The sequence below is a fragment of the Polypterus senegalus genome, chromosome 17, assembly GCF_016835505.1.
Source record: "Polypterus senegalus isolate Bchr_013 chromosome 17, ASM1683550v1, whole genome shotgun sequence".
In the NCBI taxonomy this organism is placed as follows: Eukaryota; Metazoa; Chordata; class Cladistia; order Polypteriformes; family Polypteridae; genus Polypterus; species Polypterus senegalus.
In genome coordinates, this window is record NC_053170.1 from 18,205,818 (window position 1) to 18,225,694 (window position 19,877).

At 42.3% G+C, this 19,877-nt stretch overlaps 1 protein-coding gene across 2 annotated transcripts in view; it reads left to right on the plus strand.

Moving 5' to 3' along the window:
- The first annotated feature begins 578 nt into the window (after nucleotides 1–578).
- Nucleotides 579–19,877, plus strand: part of grb7 (growth factor receptor bound protein 7) — an 80,897-nt gene continuing 61,598 nt past the window's right edge. Inside the window, exons 1-2 of one of the 2 annotated variants that reach the window (XM_039739209.1) lie at nucleotides 579–2,262; nucleotides 5,624–5,708. In XM_039739209.1, coding sequence (XP_039595143.1) covers nucleotides 2,122–2,262; nucleotides 5,624–5,708 — 226 coding nt within the window. In that variant the 5' untranslated portion in view covers nucleotides 579–2,121. Of the gene's footprint in view, nucleotides 2,263–5,623; nucleotides 5,709–16,480; nucleotides 16,531–19,877 lie in introns of those variants that run through there. The other variant, XM_039739210.1, reaches the window with a different exon arrangement.

Genomic DNA, 19,877 nt, shown 5'->3' on the forward strand with positions numbered 1-19,877 from the left:
GGAGCAGAGGAGACATCTGCTTTCACTTTTGGGCGCTTTTTATTTGTAGTTAGGAAGAAATTCTGTTTCCTTTTCTTCCATTCCTGAACCTGGTAGCTCCACTGAAGATCCATCATGGCAGATCTCATAACTGCAAACATCTGGGAAAAGTACACAGATGAGTATTTCATACTGGGCTCATCTCTTTCGCTTCTCGAGAGTGATAAGACCAGTACTGCTAATTTTATCTCCACCCTCTGAATTAGTCAGAACAATAAAGAATCCAACTGATCCACAGTAGAGCAATGGCATGTGCCCCCTAATAACTGATGTTTCTTGGAGGGGTGCCGGGCAAGATCCAAGAACTGCCGGCTGTACCAAGTCTCCTGTTGCTCCCTGCGAGGCGTGACATGGTGGATATTAATAGTACAAAGCTGGGAGGCTGCAGTCTGCTTTTGCAAAAGCACAGACGGGTCGTCATTTCATCATCCCCCACTCGACAGAAGTCTCCTCAACTGGCTGCCGGGGGGCAGGTGGCCCAGCCTGTCTGTTTCCTGGAGTATAGCCAGAGGCAACAGCCAGGACAGAGAGTCCTGTTCCAAACATCTAGCAGAGTCACGCGCTTAGGGGGCTGCGACATCGCTCCTGGAGCTGTATCAGGCCGACACGGCAGTGAGCTGGAGGAAGTTAAACTGGGGAACTTGGTCAGGTGGCCGCAAGAAGGAAAAGAGGCAGAAGGGCCTACTCTGTGCAGCGGTGAGCTGGGAGCCAAGGGTGGTGTAGGCTTTATGGGCTGCAAGCTTAGAGTGCGTGCAAGAAAGGTATAGAGGCAGGGCTAAAGGCAACCATTTGGGACTCTTGAAATCAGTGCCAGCGAGACTGTCGTCTCAGGACACAGCAGACAGAGCTGGTGACTCAGCATCAGGACTGGCGGTAGATTTAGTGACTCAGCCTCAAAAGAGGAGAAGACTTTGCGGTTTAGCATCGGGATCTAGCAGGACGCACAGGTGACTTGCTAGCAAAGCTCAGGGTATAGCCAGCAAGGTAGAGGGGTGGGGTGTATAGCCATGAGACAGAATCTTGTTGAGCTGGCATATCGCTGGAATAATAGTAACTCAGAACTAAATAAAATACAAAAAAAGTGACAGCCTATTAGGGTATTGAGGATTGAAATATTCAGGGTTGCGCCAGAGTGGTCACAACATCAGGACACACCGGATCGCATGAAGTGCTTTAACTCCAGAGTACACACAGCTAGTGATCAAAGTGGGTGTGGTCAGCGCAAATGTGGTGTCACTAGTGGCCAATGAGAGAAGGATTAATCAGACCAGACTGGATTAGTGACGGTCGATTCAGAGTAGCAGGGGTTAGGGCCTGCGTCACAGCAAAGGGTGTAGACTGAAGTTGGTGTTCGGGAGACAAGGGACTTTAGGACCACAGTACTTAAGACTAGTGGTGATATCAACAAAATGAACGATTCTCAGTCAAACGAATAACAACTTCAGCACAGATTGGATTTTTTTACTTATCTCTGGACCCGAATGTTTGGCGGAAGGGACTGTTGAGCCTGAGCAGGCTTCATGAATCTGTGCAGAGTAAGCAGGGTAGAGTTTGTCTGGTTAAAGTCGAAGTGGTCAGAAAAGATTCGGCCCACATAGGGTGGGACCAGTGAGTGTCGGTGTGTTTCGAAGTAGAATAGACAACCTTGGTAAAACCAGAGATAAGTGCCTGTTAGGTTCACAAGTAGGTTGGAATAGTTCTTGGTAGACGAAGTGGTTTGGACTAGTGTCTGTAGACCCTCACTGGCCTGTCTTAAAGACAGAAACATGAAAGTATAGAAGGGTGTAGCGTCTCTTATGTTTGAGTGGTTAGGATTGACTGGTTGATACTAATGGTCATTGTGACACAGGTCATACTGGCCAAACTAAAACAGGACAGGCTCAATGTTGCAGAGTTCAGACTTACAAGGTGTAATTAGAAAATCTGTATTACATTATACTGTGTAGTATAGTGACAGCATGGGGGTATAGTTAGGGTAGACACAGTGGATGCTAGCTGATAATCACAGAAAAGTGGGCAGCTACCGAGGTCCACTGAAGGACGACAGCGTGTAGAAAAAAGGGAAGAAGAAGAAGAAGAGAGATGAAGGAAAACCGAACAATGGCCTGGGGTCGGGCATTAAATTTGGTCCTCTGCTGTAGCTGTGTGAGGAAAAGGCGACCAGAAGAAGAGAAAAATGCAGAACCGGAATGCAAACGGACAAGAGGAGTCAAGTTGAGCCAGGTAAAAATGGTGTGGCTGAGGTACAAGAAGTTTAATATGTGCATCAATGGGTGAAATAGGCCAATGACCTCGGGATTACTAAATGAGTAGGACAGCAGCATGCTCATCAGAGAAAGGAAATCTATGGAGAAATGGTCACCCAGCTATTCAAGACGTGTCACAGGAATGAGAGCCTGATGGTCACCATAGATGAAGAGTAGATGTCTGTTGATAGTGTTTACAGATGAAAGGGGGTAACTTGACTGCTACTCAAATCTGATCACTGACACTTACACACAACCTCATTGTCATCTTAATATTTAAATAGAGCAGATTGACAACAGGACTGATGACCATCCAGAGTTGATGGCCCCTTGTGGCTGATTGGGTCATTCTAAGATTTAAGCTTTCTGGCATGAAGACATCTTAAAGTGTATACTGCTTTGCAATTTACTGCATGTGAGAATTCTCTGTTAATAGTCATTTAGACCCTGTAAGCTGCTCGGTCATATATCACTGCAGAACCCACTCTCACAAATACTAACCCTCATTCACACGAGTCTCTAAATTAATCTAACACACACAGGTCTTAGGGATATGGGAGGGATACTGGAGTATTTAGCAAAAAACCACACAGACACAGTGGGAATACGCAGACTCCTTACAGGCAGTGCCGGGGCCAGAATGGCTGGGGGCTGTGAAGCAGCAGAATTCTATATAATAATCACAAATTAAAAATAATGTGTACAGCAGAGTTGTACACTGAACACACTGAAGTGTTTGCTTCTCTTATGGACAGAATTACACTCCCAATAGGTTTATTTAGGGTTAATGGTCCTTAAAAGTATTTTATAACCCTTACTATTGAGCAAAATCGTAGTGGACACTTTTAGAAGATCAGAAACCTAGCTGGTTATTGCAAGTAGTGAAGATGCCTGATGGGTACTTACAAAAGTGCAAATTGGTGGCAACGTTGAAATTGTGTTGGTCACTAGAATCCTGAAGTTAACATAACATCAACCCATTTGTGTCCGAAGGTAGAGCTTAAATCTAAGAGTAGAGTCCTGATGGTCACTGAGATCTGGTCACTGAATCAACAAAATCATAATGACCAGCTTCAACAAAAAGAAAGCCAACTGCTCAGTGCCACAGCAGTAGAGAAACTAGTATTAGCCTAAGAGAAAAGAGATCTGTGATGTTCAGTTTCAGCAAAAGCTTGTTGGTCTCTGAAAATGGAAAAGAAACCTGAAGCAAAGGAGAAGCCTGCTGGTCGAAATTTGATGTCCACTTAAGGCAGTGGTTCTCAACCTGTGGGGTGTGGGCCCACCTAGATAGATAAGTAACAAATAGATAGATAGATAGATAGATAGATAGTGAGAAAAGAAAACAAGAATCAAAAATATGAAAAAAACATCTGCTGAAACCAAAACAAATGAACTTAAACTACATTCTGATACTAGAACAATAAATATAGAGGTGATAAATAGAATAGATAGATAGAAGATAGATAGAGAGATAGAAATAATGAAAGGCACTATACAATAGATAGATAGATAGATAGATAGATAGATAGATAGATAGATAGATAGATAGATAGAAATAATGAAAGGCACTATACAATAGATAGATAGATAGATAGATAGATAGATAGATAGATAGAATAATGAAAGGCACTATACAATAGATAGATAGATAGATAGATAGATAGATAGATAGATAGATAGATAGATAGATAGATAGAAATAATGAAAGGCACTATACGATAGATAGATAGATAGATAGATAGATAGATAGATAGATAGAAATAATGAAAGGCACTATACAATAGATAGATAGAAATAATGAAAGGCACTATGCAATAGATAGATAGATAGATAGATAGATAGATAGATAGATAGATAGATAGATAGAAATAATGAAAGGCACTATACAATAGATAGATAGAAATAATGAAAAGCACTATACAATAGATAGATAGATAGATAGATAGATATAATGAAAGGCACTATACAATAGATAGATAGAAATAATGAAAGGCACTATGCAATAGATAGATAGATAGATAGATAGAAATAATGAAAGGCGCTATACAATAGATAGATAGATAGATAGATAGATAGATAGATAGATAGATAATTTATTAATCCCAAGGGGAAATTCACATAATCCAGCAGCAGTATACTGATAAAAAAAAACAATATTGCATGTAAAAGCAAAAAGTGTCCAGGGAGCAATTCCACATAAAAGAAAGTGATAGAAGTGATCAGTGAAATAGAGAAACAGGGGGTCCTCGGGTTCCGACACAGTTCCATTCCTACAACAGTGATGTAACCCGAATTTTGGTGTAAGTCAAAACACAGTCACTTACCTATCCTAACACATTTGCAAAATCATGATCTAGAACATAAAAATACAACTAAGCCACAGAAAAAGGAAAAGGACATAAATATACTGTACTGTATTAACAGAAAAAATGAGTGTAAAAAAAAATCCTTACCTTTATTCCTGCTCACGTCACAATTTTTTTACGTTTTTAAGAGAGTGAGCATTGTAAACTTGAAACATCGTATGTCGAGACGTTGTAACCCAAGGACCCCCTGTAGGTATAATAAAATATGCATCTACATTTAAAAAAAAATGTTAGGGGGGGCGCGATTAAAACTGTTATGAAAACTTGGGTCGCAAATACATAAAGGTTGAGAAACGCTGATTTAAAGTAAAGTACAAGCAGGCAGTATGATGTAGTGGTTAAAGCTTTGTACGTCAACCCTGAGGTTGTGGGTTCAAATCTCACTACTGACAGTGTGACTATGACCAAGTCATTTCATCTGCCTGAGCTTCAACTGCATAAATAAATGAAATGTAAGTAAATGTTGTGAATAGGGGTGGCACGGGGTGCAGTAGGTAGCGATGCTGCCTCGCAGTTAGGAGACCTGGGTTCGCTTCCCGGGTCCTCCCTGCGTGGAGTTTGCATGTTCTCCCCGTGTCTGCGTGGCTTTCCTCCCACAGTCCAAAGACATGCAGGTGAGGTGCATTGGTGATTCTAAATTGTCCCTGGTGTGTGCTTGGTGTGTGTGTGTGTGTCCGCCCTGCCCGGGGTTTGTTTCCTGCCCAGTGTTAGCTGGGATTGGCTCCAGCAGACCCCCGTGACCCTGTAGTTAGGATATAGCGGGTTGGATAATAGATGGATGGATGTTGTAAATAGCCTTGGATAAAGACATCAGCAACATAAGTCAAATAATAATAAGCCTTACAGCAAAGTAAATCCTGATTATCAGTGTCCAGAGCAGATGGTCTATAATGCCTGATGGACATTTTCAGCAGAGTGAGAGCAATGTGATTGTTTCTCACAGCAATTCGTTTTTCTTCTCTGTTCTTTTAGGGGACAATGGATAAAAGCTTAGCAGGTCATTTTCCAGAGTGGAGAAGACAACACACACATATCCAAAGGGAGGGAGCAGATACAGGTAAGGAGGTTATCTTATAACTTCCAATGCTGTAAAGACAACGAGCATTGAAATGTGCGTGAGATGCCATGCTGTAGCAAATCTAATCCCACACCCTTGGCCTACATTTCGCTCATCCCACACATTATTCCTCATCCCAGAGTGATGCATATCTTACCTGTAGTAGTCTTGATATTCTTGCCAAGATCTGCTAAGGACACAGATGGCTCTTTTGGCCAGAGAAGTCCATATCCCAATACGTATGGCTGGGTTTCTGGCAGCAACAGCATTCTTTTGATACATAAAATAAATAGAGCAGGCAGAAAATGCACAGTTCTTATTTTTTTTCAGTTTGCATGCAGTGCATCACCCCTTAGAAACCCACATTCACAGAGTATGGTGTAGGCTTTATGGGCTGCAAGCTTAGAGTGCGTGCAAGAAAGGTATAGAGGCAGGGCTAAAGGCAACCATTTGGGACTCTTGAAATCAGTGCCAGCGAGATGTGTGACCAAAGGCGCTACATCAATGCCTGACCTGACACAGACACACACGGGAGGCACACTGATAAAACAAATAAACTTTTATTTTTCTTCACCTGGGGCTACGTCTTCCCCGTGTCTCTCAGGCACAACACAGTCCCGCACCAACTCAAATAAACACAAATCAAACCTTCTTCTTCTTCTTCTTCTTTCCTCCATTCTTCCCGGCAGCTTTGTCTCCCTCCTCCCGGAGTGGTGGCTGCTGACTCCTTTTATAGTCCACCCGGAAGTGCCCCAGGTGTTTGATGACAGATTTTCCGGGTGTGGTGGAAGAACAGCCCACATGGGCCCAGGAACCACTGCAGCGCCCCCTAGTGGCACCCCCGGATCCCAACAGGGTCGTAGAGAACTCCCTCTCCCATGGGGCCCTGCGGGAAACTGAGGCACCACTGCCACCCAGGGGGGCTGCCATCTAGCGTCCCGGGGATGGTATCGATCAGTCCATGCCTCTTCCCCCAGACCATTTACAGAAGAGGCGTCTCGGCCTGGCAAGGGCCACAGATGCTAGTTAAATACACTCCTCTCTTCACCCTTTTTGAGATATTTGGTCATCTCTTCCATACCCTGAGTGAGCCTTCATCTTTATGGTTTTCTTGACTTTAATCTTTACAGAGTGACACCATGATTTTTTTATTGACTTCTACCTACACAATTTCAGGGCTTTTCTGACCAGTCACATAAAGTGTGAATGGACCTTAGTCAAGGTTAATGTCATAGGAGGACGAGGTGGAGGAGGTTGGGAGCATGGGCTGATTACAGAGTGTCGCCGCACCCACCACATGACGAATCACCCGGATTGAGATCCGAGTGACACCTCAGCACCACACTGGAACAGTGTCATCGATTCAGTATGACTCCCTAGTCACCCAGGACAACATTACAACCAATTAGTTCATTCAAATGCACCATAAGGTCAACAACAATGACATGAGGAACCAAGTGGCTTAAGAATCAAAGAGAGACCCCCATGACCTGACTTTCAGCCTCTCACACAGGACTTCAGTAATATTTGCCCTGTAGCTGTGCGAATTGTAAATAATCATGCCCCAAAAAGTGTAGGCTCCAGCCAGGCATAGGTGTGTGTGAATGCATTTTGCTCCACACGTGCAGAGGTGGGCAGATCAGTCAGGTGTCTCAATGATCCTGCGGAGCAAGCAGCTCATTGCATTCATGCCCAATTTCACAGGCAGTATAAGAGGAGACTGCATAGCAGAGAGGAGAACACAGAAAAAGAAAGAAGAAAGAGAAGAGAAACACAGTGGCAAGAACAGCACTGGGTGGAGTGGCAGGCCGAGCCAGCCAGTGAGTGTGGGAGAGGCAGCATGGTCGTAAGGATCACTGCTCTAGGGATGGATTGTCCTCACTGAATATTTGTTGAGAAGTAGTTGTGATTGTGGCGAAGTCCTCCCCAGGGATCAGAGGCATGCCGGGGGAGCGAGAAGAATGACGGGAGGACAACCGATGCCGAGCCACTTGAGGCAGCTAAGATGGGGGTCAGTTGGTAAGGACTATGGCTGCTGCAGTCTCTGGCAGCTAAGCGAGATGAGGTGGGAGTTGTGCTGGGATCGTCTGACAGAACATTAAGGACCTGATGACTGTGTTGTTAGCTTTATCCATCCATCCATTTTCCAACCCGCTGAATCCGAACACAGGGGTCCGCTGGAGCCAATCCCAGCCAACACAGGAACCAATCTCAGGCAGGTGCCAACCCACCGCAGGACACACACCAGGGCTAATTTAGAATCGCCAATCCACCTAACCTGCATGGCTTTGGACTGTGGGAGGAAACCCATGCAGACACGGGGAGAACATGCAAACTCCACGCAGGAAGGACCCGGGAAACGAACCCGGATCTCCTAACTGTGAGGCAGCAGCACTACCACTGTGCCACCGTGCCACCCTGTTAGCTTTATTCTCACTTTAAATTCTCATAAATCATCACTGTTTTTAAGGATTATTTATTTATGAAGAACTTTTTGAGCAATGCGCTTTTAGACACTGTTTGGCTTTGTTTCTAATTAAAGCACTTTTACACCCAACCCCTTGCTATGTCTGTGTTCTCATCTCAGTTATGGTATCGACTTTGGCGGGTTCGAGAGGCTCCCAGGTGCAACAGGAGCATGGAGTCAACCCGTACCGTCCCAGCTTCCTACCAAGATTCATTCCTTGGCCAGCATCAAGCAACAGAACTTTCATTCAGGCCTTACAAGAGAGACACTTCCTATTGAACATTTCATATTGCTGACTTTTTATGGTTACAGAAACAAATCCTTTTGTTTGTCTCCTAAGACCTTTTCTGTCACTGACTTCATTCTGGTATTTGAGATGGTGGCGCAGAAGGTCCTTTGTCCAAGTTTGTATACATTGTGTTAAAAGTGTTGTATGTATTAGCTAGTAACATTTCCTTCATGGAAACAGAATTCTGCCTGTTTATGTTGGCTTTGACTTTGGTTAGCATTTTGAGCTTTGGTATTTTGGTTAAAACAATCTTTTCAGTTTCAGACCTCGGCCAGCTACAGTTAGGTCCATAAATATTTGGACAGAGACAACTTTTTTCTCATTTTGGTTCTGTACATCACCACAATGAATTTTAAATGAAACAACTCAGATGCAGTTGAAGTGCAGACTTTCAGCTTTAATTCAGTGGGTTGAACAAAACGATTGCATAAAAATGTGAGGCAACTAAAGCATTTTTAACACAATCCCTTCATTTCAGGGGCTCAAAAGTAATTGGACAATTGACTCAAAGGCTATTTCATGGGCAGGTGTGTTCAAGTCCGTCGTTATGTCTTATCAATTAAGCAGATAAAAGGCCTGGAGTTGATTTGAGGTGTGGTGCTTGCATGTAGAAGATTTTGCTGTGAACAGACAACATGAGGTCAAAGGAGCTCTCCATGCAGGTGAAAGAAGCCATCCTCAAGCTATGAAAACAGAAAAACCCATCCGAGAAATTACTACAATATTACAGTGGCAAAATCTACAGTTTGGTACATCCTGAGAAAGAAAGCAAGCACTGGTGAACTCAGCAGCGCAAAAAGACCTGGACGTCCACGGAAGACAACAGTGGTGGATGATGCAGAATCATTTCCATGGTGAAGAGAAACCCCTTCACAACAGCCAACCAAGTGAACAACACTCTCCAGGGGGCAGGCGTATCGATATCCAAGTCTGCCATAAAGAGAAGACTGCATGAAAGTCAATACAGAGGGTGCACTGCAAGGTACAAGCCACTCATAAGCCTCAAGAATAGAAAGGCTAGATTGGACTTTGCTAAAGAACATCTAAAAAGCCAGCACAGTTCTGGAAAAACATTCTTTGGACAGATGAAACCAAGATCAACCTCTACCAGAATGATGGCAAGAAAAAAGTATGGAGAAGGCGTGGAACAGCTCATTATCCAAAGCATACCACATCATCTGTAAAACACGGTGGAGTCAGGCAGTGTGATGGCTTGGCGTGCATGGCTGCCAGTGGCACTGGGACACTAGTGTTTATTGATGACGTGACACAGGACAGAAGCAGCTGAATGAATTCTGAGGTGTTCAGAGACATACTGTCTGCTCAAATCCAGCTAAATGACAGTCAAATTGATTGGGCAGTGTTTCATGATACAGATGGACAATGACCCAAAACATACAGCCAAAGCAACCCAGGAGTTTATTAAAGCAAAGAAGTGGAAAATTCTTGAATGGCCAAGTCAGTCACCTGATCTTAACCCAACTGAGCAGGCATTTCACTTGTTGAAGACTAAACTTCGGACAGAAAGGCCCACAAAGAAACAGCAACTGAAAGTAAAGCCGCTGCAGTAAAGGCCTGGCAGAGCATTAAAAAGGAGGAAACCCAGCATCTGGTGATGTCCACGAGTTCAAGACTTCAGGCTGGCATTGCCAGCAAAGGGTTTTCAACCAAGTATTAGAAATGAACATTTTTATTTCCAGTTATTTAATTTGTCCAAATACTTTTGAGCCCCTGAAATAAAGAGATTGTGTTAAAAAGCTTTAGTTGCCTCACATTTTATGCAATCTTTTGTTCAACCCACTGAATTAAAGCTGAAAGTCTGCACTTCAACTGCATCTGAGTTGTTTCATTTAAAATTCATTGTGGTGATGTACAGAACCAAAATGAGAAAAAAGTTGTCTCTGTCCAAATATTTATGGACCTAACTGTATTTACTGTTCTATGTGCTTAATTTTTTGACCAGTTGTTTCAAGGAGACAGCACAATGTTCCATCCATCCCATCCATTATATCCCAACTACAGGGGCACGGGGATCTGCTGGAGCCAATCCCAGCCAACACAAGGTGCAAGGCAGGAAGCAAACTGCCAGCCCACCGCAGGGCACACGCACACACACCAAGCACAGACTGGGGACAATTTAGGATCGCCAATGCAGCTAACCTGCTTGTCTTTGGATGGTGGGAGGAAACCCATGTAGACATGGGGAGAACATGCAAACTCCACACAGGGAGGACCTGGGAGGCTAACGCAGGTCACCTAACTGTGAGGCAGCAGCCCTACCCACTGCGCCACCGTGCCATCCCAGCACAATGTTGAAAGGCTTAAATGATTTTTCACCTTTTTGTCGTATTTCATCTCTGTACGTCGCCGAATGAGAGAACACAGACCAAAATGGTGTTATAATCTTCATTTATTCTAAACTCGTTTGATGTGTTTAGAAGGTTTACTACTCTTTTGGTTTTCTGAAATGTATTTATTAATTATACTTTTTATATTCTTGTGATCTGGGTGTCATGGTGGTAGGTAGCACTGCTGCCTCATGGTAAGGAGATCAGGGTTTGCCTGTTCTCCCAGTGCTTGAATGGGTTCCCTCCGGGTGCTTTGGGTTTCTCTCTCTGTCCAAAGACATGCAGATTGGGTGGACTGGCAAAGTTAAATTGGCTGTTTGGGCTGTGTGTGTTCACCCTGTGATGGACTGGCACCCTGTCCAGGTGTTGTTCCTGCTTTGCACCTATACTGGCTGGGTAGGCTCCGGCACCCCCTGCGACTCTGGTCTGGATTAAGCGTGTTAGAAACTGAAATGATATTCTTTTGACGTGGCTTAATGACTTTACCAAATAATACTCGTTATGGGCATTTTCCTGGCGTGATGCCCTCATTACCAACTGTGCTAATCAGCTCCTTAATAAACATCAGGATATTTAAAGGGCGAGACTTTGCAGAGCCTTCATCATCTTAACAGTAAAGAAAAGGCTCTTTCCCAAACAAAGATAAAAGCTTTATCTTGTTAAAAATGTCAGGTTTCTGATTGAAGCTCATTTTAATCATTCTTGTTTTGCCCTTTGTACAAAAGTTCATATACTGCAATCTCTTGTCCCTCGATAGTCTTTTTGGTTTTGATTTTTAGTTTGTGCCTTGAAGCTTTGACACTCAGTTAATATAAAAATATTTGCCACTAAACCCTCTAATATTGAACATTCATGCAGTCAAAAATGGAAATTGGGTTTATTGTAGCAAATGCACACAGTAATGCCCAGAACTCGTGTGAAAAGCGTGCTGTGAGTCAAAGAGGCCCCTGGCACAGGCCGGTGGAATTGCTCTGCACTATTAGGGACTTTGTAACTAAGGCAGGGTATATATGGGGGGGGGGTGTTAAGATAAAGAGGTCATATTCCATATAAAGTCTCTTTGAAATCCTACTAGCTTTGGAACACCACTGGGACAAATGAGTGACAAAGAAGAGACACCTTGAGATGTAAAATGCTAATTGAACCCCAGAAACCCTTCAGCTCAGTTCATTCTAGTAACAAACTGCAGACTTTGTCATTTTCTAGCAAGCTAACTTCTCTCGCAGATTGAGATCATAGTCCAACTGCCTCACTATCTGTTAACTGCCATTAGGCTTTGTCAGTTTAAACTGCACGTCCAGCCCTCAAGATTGTGTGCTAAGCCGCTGAAAGTCCCCCAGGCGTCACTAGACCTCACACCTCAACTACATTGACTGAATGAGGTTTGCTGTAGGAAGCCCGTTCCTCAGGTTCACCTTTATTGGCGGCCCTGCTCTCAGTTCTTCAAGGTGATTAATAGATTTAGACCTTCAAGTTTATAGAGAGCTTTTTTTTTTTTTTTGGTACCCAGGGTTTTAATTTTCAGGTTAGATGGAGTGTAACAACTTTCTGATTTCAATTTATCCAACATAGACTCCAGTTGTTAGTCTTTGGTTTCAGATTGTCCAGACAAGATTGCATTTGTAGGCTATCAGATTCCATTTCTCTGGATGAGTTTATGGCTTTTCAATCCAACTCCTCGAACATATAGGTTGTTCTCTCATGGATCTAGTTTCTTGACACTTGGAACAGTTTCATATTTGACAGACTACTCAGACTGGGTTTCTTTTTCTTAGATTTCCAGACAGGTTTGAGTTTAATTCCGCTCAGATTCTTATATTTCAGATAAGACCAGGTTTTTTAGTTCCTGGACTCAATATTTTGAGATATGCTGAAATTTGTTGGCCATTAGAACAAGAGCTGTGGAGTCGGTAGATGAATCCTTCGACTTAGTGTCTGGTACTTCTGACTCCGACTCCTCTGTATGTAACTTGCTAATGTATTTTCCATGTTGATTAAAGGAAGGCAACATGCACGTCATTTAAGCACAGAACTACTGGCTGGGGAGCTGACTCTCTCTACCGTATTGGCCAGTTTAAACAAAAGACAAGAACCCTGAACACACACCAGGCCATAGCACACACCTCCACCTACATCATTACACCTGTTTACACTCAAATGAACTATAGATAGATAGATAGATAGATAGATAGATAGATAGATAGATAGATAGATAGATAGATAGATAGATAGATAGATAGATAGATAGATAGATAGATAGATAGATAGATAGATAGATAGATAGATAGATAGATAGATAGATAGATAGATAGATAGATAGATAGATAGATAGATATAGATAGATAGATAGATAGATAGATAGATAGATGAAAGGATAGATAGATATGATAGATAGATAGATAGATAGATAGATAGATAGATAGATAGATAGATAGATAGATAGATAGATAGATAGATAGATAGATAGATATGAAAGGCAGATAGATAGATATATGATAGATAGATAGATAGATAGATAGATAGATAGATAGATATGAAAGGCACTATATAATAGATAGATAGATAGATAGATAGATAGATATGAAAGGCACTATATAGATAGATAGATAGATAGATAGATAGATACTTTATTAATCCAAAGGGGAAATTTACATAATCCAGCAGCAGTATACTGATACAAAGAAACAATATTAAATTAAATAGTAATAAAAATGAAAAGAATTAAAATAAAATTAATTTTCGCATTTACTCCCCTGGGTGGAATTGAAGAGTCGCATAGTGTGGGGGAGGAACGATCTCCTCAGTCTGTCAGTGGAACAGGACGGTGACAAAAGTCTGTCACTGAAGCTACTCCTCTGCCTGGAGATGACACTGTTCAGTGGATGCAGTGGATTCTTCATGACACATTATATGTGAAGTAAAATGAAAACGCTTTTTGTAATGTACCATAATCCAGATTACAATATGTGAATGTCAGGCTGTATAATACGAGGTGCGACCCAAAAGTTCCCAGAATGCATTTATTCTGCAGCCAGAAGGGTTTGGTTATATCAATCGCCGTTATATAGCAGTTCAAGTTGTCCTTGAGAGCTGTTATCACGCGTTATAACGTCAGCGCAGTTGTTTTTCAAGTCGCAGTTCTCGTGTAAACTTCGGTTGTGTCTGTGAAGGGCTGTTCATGATAATGAGTGATTTGAAAGACCCAAAAAAACTCGACAAGTTCACAGCAACACCAAGCCAATGCTCATTTGCTTTTTGATGTGAAGGGAGTCATCCACAAGGACAGACGGTGAATGGAGCATTCTACAGGGATGCTGTAAGGCGTTTGCGAAATCGAATTCGCCGAACACGTCCTCAGATGTGGGCTGACAAGTCATTTCTTTTGCAGTACACATCTGTGATTGTGCGCCAATTTTTGGCTTCTACAAAGCTTACTGCCGTTCCCCACCCTCCGTACTCCCCTGATTTAGCACCGTCTGATTTTTTTTTTATTTCCTAAGATGAAGATGAGGCTCAAGGGATGCAGATTTGACACGGTGGAGGAGATCCAAGTGGTAACAACCGATGTCTTGAACACAATGACAAAAAAACGACTTCCAGAGGTGCTTCAAAAGGTTGAAATCTCGCTGGGTTTGGTGTATCAACTCAGTGGGTGACTATTTTGAAGGAACTGTTCACCATTAATTGTTATTTGGTGTGTATGCTTTTAAGTAAATGCATTCCGGGAACTTTTGGATCGCACCTCGTCGCTCATCTGAAGTTCGCACTAGTAGTAACAAAACTATGCACTGGGCTTTATTCTTACATCAGATAAGTACTTAATTATGACTATTGTTTGTGAAATGGGACATATGAACTTGCTGTATTTTTTTTTTTTCATTACAATTTAAATTTATTAGGAGTCGGAGTCGGTACATTTTTGTCAACTCCAACTCCTTGACTCTAGGTACCCAAAATTGTCTCCGACTCCTCGACTCCGACTCCACAGCCCTGATTAGAACCTTAGGTTTTAATACTCGTTTGAGGTTTTCCAATTAGATTTCAATTTCCCTAATCTGGTTTCTTGGTCTCCCCAAGACTGATTTGTTACTTTTTCCAACATGATTACCTTTCTTTACTCTTAAATCTTTATCTTTGGTCTTGAGGGATTAAAATGTCTAGGCTTATATAGTTTTCTTGTTTTTTGAGAACCACATTTTACCGGAAATGTTTCAGCATATAGTCAGCCAAATTTCTATTTTCCCACACTGGCCTGCCTCTAAAAGTTCCCCGTTTTCAATATTATATTGCATTGACTGAAAATCAGATTAAGATTCTCAAGGAATGATTTATTTTCTGTTATCAGAGTTAGGTTGTTGTACCGTGTTAGCCATTAGGAGAAGTCAAGCAAAATGACCCCTTTTATTGGCTAACTAAAAAGATTACGATATGCAAGCTTTCGAGTCAACTCAGGGCCCTTGTCAGTTCTCTCCTTCTCAGGCCCCCCATACATCTTGCCTGAATGAGGGTCCAGCTTGTATATTGTAATCTTTTTAGTTAGTCAATAAAAGGTGCCATTTTGCTTGGCTTCCCATATTTAACCACTGATTTTTTTCTTCTTGGGGACCCTCAGTTCCAACTCTATTAAGGTTCATGTAACTTAAGTCATCACTTTTCTAGATTAAGCTAAGTTGTTTCCACTGAACTGAGCTGGCTGAATTGACTCCTCACCTTACTGGTCAGATTCCTACTTTTCCGATATGACAAATGTACTGGCTAGATTGCTAGTTGTTCAGATGGCTATGATTTATTTTTTTCTCTTTGATTTATATTTGCTTCTTCGAGGACCCAGTTTCAAAAAATGGAACAACCGTTTCCGCTTTTTCCCCGACCCTTGGTTCTGCCAACTTGGTTTCTCCAGGCTTGTCTGAGTTTGCCTCCATTCCCATTTCACGGTAGTGCGTCAGGCCTGTCAGACCCGCACCCCTTCCTTTGTTTTCTGATAGCCCCTAATTAAATGCACTACACACTGGGCTGTGGTCTGATGATCTCAGGGAGCCAGCAATACCTGCTTTTCTAGGTGAGGAAAGAATTCTTGGCTGCCGGCCAGCTAGACTTGGTCTTGCATGTTTAACTCGAGTAGATAATTAAAATGAATCAAGAAACTGACAGACCTCCTGGCACACCTCACCAAGGTACTAATGCCCCAGCTCTGCAGGCGCACTGCCATCTGAGCAGGCTGTTGAGACAAGAAAGGGTAGTCTAACGTGTTATAAATAGGTCCCGACAAGGATGTGAATAAAACAACATTTCAAATGTATACTAATTTACATCTTGCCTGGAGAAGGGGCCTGAGTTGCCTCGAAAGTTTGCATATTGTAATCTTTTTAGTTAGCCAATTAAAGGTGTCATTTTGATTAACTTCTCATTACACTAAAACGGGGGAAAACCTTACCCATGACACATTGCTAGTTTAATCACACATTACTTTATTCATAAAAAGAAACCGATGACAGTGGAATCCAAATCTGCCTCCAAACGTCCGGACACTGAGGGCAGCCTAAATCCCTCTCCAGCTTCCGTTTTCTTTCCTCTAAGGGTTAATAGTGAGAGCCTTGAGGTGCTGGGGAGGCGTGGCTATGGTAATGGCAAGTACTTAGGTAAGCAAGTTATAAGCCAAACAGGATTTCCCAGTTCAAGGTAATCATTAGCAAGCCATCTCCCCACGCAGCACAGACGGTAAGTACACTTGCTTCTTCCACTTACTGCAGGAACTACGTGACAGACTGTAGGAAATCAGGGCTCTACCAGTAGCAGGGAATACACATGTCTGGATAATTACCAGCTTAACCAGTGTCTGCGGGTAATAAACGCTCAACTGATTTTTGACTTTTTTTAACACCCTCTCTTCATAAGATTAAGTTATTTGTAAGTGTAAAGTGCTTTCCAGAACATGGAAACATTGGCTCTCATTGTTCTGCATTTCCAACAAATGCACCCCACTACAGGTCCGGCCGCTCATTTGGTCTGCTTCTTGGAGCGCCAGTTGTTTGGACTACAGTGATTTGGACAGGTCTCCATGTCTTGTTCTCTTGTCTCTATCTGTTTTCCAGCTTCTCTTTCCTGGTTGTAGTGATCTGATTGAGTTGGATACTTCTCCCACTCCAGCTCCAGCTTTCAGACCCTGGCGTTTGGCTCTGAATACAGTCTACTGGTCCACTAGGTGGACTCAACTGAACCCCCAAAGACAGAAATATGTGCATATTGTTACCATTACCTGAAATGGGACCGTTCTATTCTAATTACAGTATTCCTGCAGCAAATATTTAAAAATTACAGATAATGATGGAATCTTTATATGTCTATCTCTTTATTTTATATGTTATAAAGACTATTGCCGTGGTAAAGCACTATACAGATCAATTGAAATTGGGTTTGGCTCCTACAATCCTGAATTGATCAAGCAGGTTTACCAACGTGATGTTATACAAATCAGACTATGCAGCAGCATAGCACACCGCGTTCAAGAGCTGGCGAAAATCGTGTAGACAAGAGGATTCTTTTATTAAAAATCGGTAGATATTTGCTGATTGGTTGCTTTATAATTGTATCCTTATCAATAACTTGTGTGGAATTTGCTAAAGCTGATGTACAGTAAATGAAGTTTCATTGTATCTCGCAGCATATCTCCTGATTGCTATTAAACAAAAAAATAGTGCGCATGCTTGTCAATTAACTAAAGCAACACGAGCATTACGACTTGACACGTCTTCCAACAGCAAGAATGCAAATCAAAAAAGATAAGGAATACAAATCATCTAGGCAGAAATTAAGGTGATTCCAGGCCAGTCATGGATATTTTTTGAAATACCGTACTTTTTTGGAAGCAAAGCTTAACTCATGGTTGGTTGCATGGTAGTGAAGGAATTACCATGAATGTAATATACAATTTGGATCCTCGAAAGGTCCAAAGGCAAAACAGGAATGCAGGAATTAAAAAAAATTAAAAAAAAGGGGGAATAACACAGTTGGAGAGAACCTCGCCATACTGCAGTAGAATGATGGCGCCACCGGGAGTGGGAAGCTGCGCTCATCGACATACAGGAATCATCCTCATCGGGTGCCAGAGGGATTGTGGCTGTAAAGGACAGTCAGGTGGCTAGCATAAGCGCCCCCCAGGCCACTAGGACAGGTGGGAGAATGTTGCCCTTTTAACCTTTAACAAGTGAAATATCTACCACTGTCATTAATTAGTTCCTGTTTGACTAGCTATTATTTATACAAAATTGTCAATAATAAGATTTCCTGTGTTTTAAACAAATTAAGAACATGAATGAATGAGCTAGAAGGTTACCATGCATTTGTGAATGTTAATTTATTATTATTAAGTCCATCCATCCATCCATTTTCTAACCCGCTGAATCCGAATACAGGGTCATGGGGGTCTGCTGGAGCCAATCCCAGCCAGCACAGGGCACAAGGCAGGAACCAATCCTGGGCAGGGTGCCAACCCACCGCAGGACACACACAAACACACCCACACACCAAGGCCAATTTAGAATCGCCAATCCACCTAACCTGCATGTCTTTGGACTGTGGGAGGAAACCCACGCAGACACGGGGAGAACATGCAAACTCCATGCAGGGAGGACCCGGGAAGCGAACCCGGGTCTCCTAACTGCGAGGCAGCAGCGCTACCACTGCGCCACCGTGCCGCCCAATTATTAGGTCAGAATGTTTATTTACCTGTAAATACAGAATTTTAGTGTCAGTTTCACACCAGACGCCAACAGGATTAGCTCTGGAACCCTGCAAATAACGCAGTAAAAAAAGTGATTTCAGAAAATGAACTGGTTTATTGGTTACACTTTAGTTTAGGCATCTATTACTCATTTACTATTATATAACATGACCTTAACAAACACTTTTTTGGGTCTTCATATCGCTTAAAAAGCATCAGTGAAGTGTTTATTCGTCGCTGCAATGTGACCTACCAACAATATGTCCCTTTTTAATGGTCTGAGGTGGCTTAACTGAGACACATTTCTCTCGATATTACATATCTAGGAATCCTTCATATTAACAAGTCATTTTATCATCATGTCCATGTGTCACACTGCACTGAGATGAATGACCCACCTACTGATGTTTTACAAGTGTTACGAAGACCAAAAGAAGCCTTTGTTAAGGTCTTGATAGATAAGAGTAAATGAGCAATAAAAGCATATTTGCAGTCCCTAAACTAAAGTCAGTCATTATCCAACCTGCTATATCCTAACACAGGGGTCTGCTGGAGCCAATCCCAGCCAGCACAAGGCATGAACAAACTCCAGGCAGGGTGCTAGCCCACCACACTCGGGACAATTTAGAATCGCCAATGCACCTAACCTGCATGTTTTGGGACTGTGGGAGGAAACCCACGCAGACACGGGGAGAACATGCAGACTCCACGCAGGGAGGACCTGGGAAGTGAACTGTGAGGCAGCAGCGCTACCCACTGTGCCACCCTGCTAAACTGAAGTGTCACCAATTTATTTGATGTATATTAAAATGCTGTATTATATGACATTTTTACAAACTATTTTAGAGAAGGTTGGTCAGTACTGCCACCCTGTAGTTCCAAAGCCTTACGTTTCAAATCTCGATGAAGCCGTTGTCCGTATGAAGTTTATACGCGCTCCCTTTGTGTGAAGTTATATTCCAGTCTTATCTCCTTCACCTACCTGCTCATGGCTCTTCTATACTGGCCCCATATATACTGTAGGTGTGTGCCTCAGGATGGACCTTAGCTTCATCCACAGTTGGCTGCAGACTTGTGTTACTGGGACAGTCTCTGGTTCCAGCCACCTTGACCTCGATTAAGTGGGTTTGATCGCGAATAGACAAATTGTTTTGTAAAGATAAAGTAAAAGCTGAGCACTTCACACAGGATCAAATGTCCACCTCTATCTCAGTTTGTTTGTGTACACATGCATGCAGTTTATAGAAAATGTAAAATCTCTGTGCAGTTTAGAATAATTTCTCATGATAAAAAGATAATTAAACGCAGTGCAATATTTGGACAAAATGTTTTTAACACAAAGATT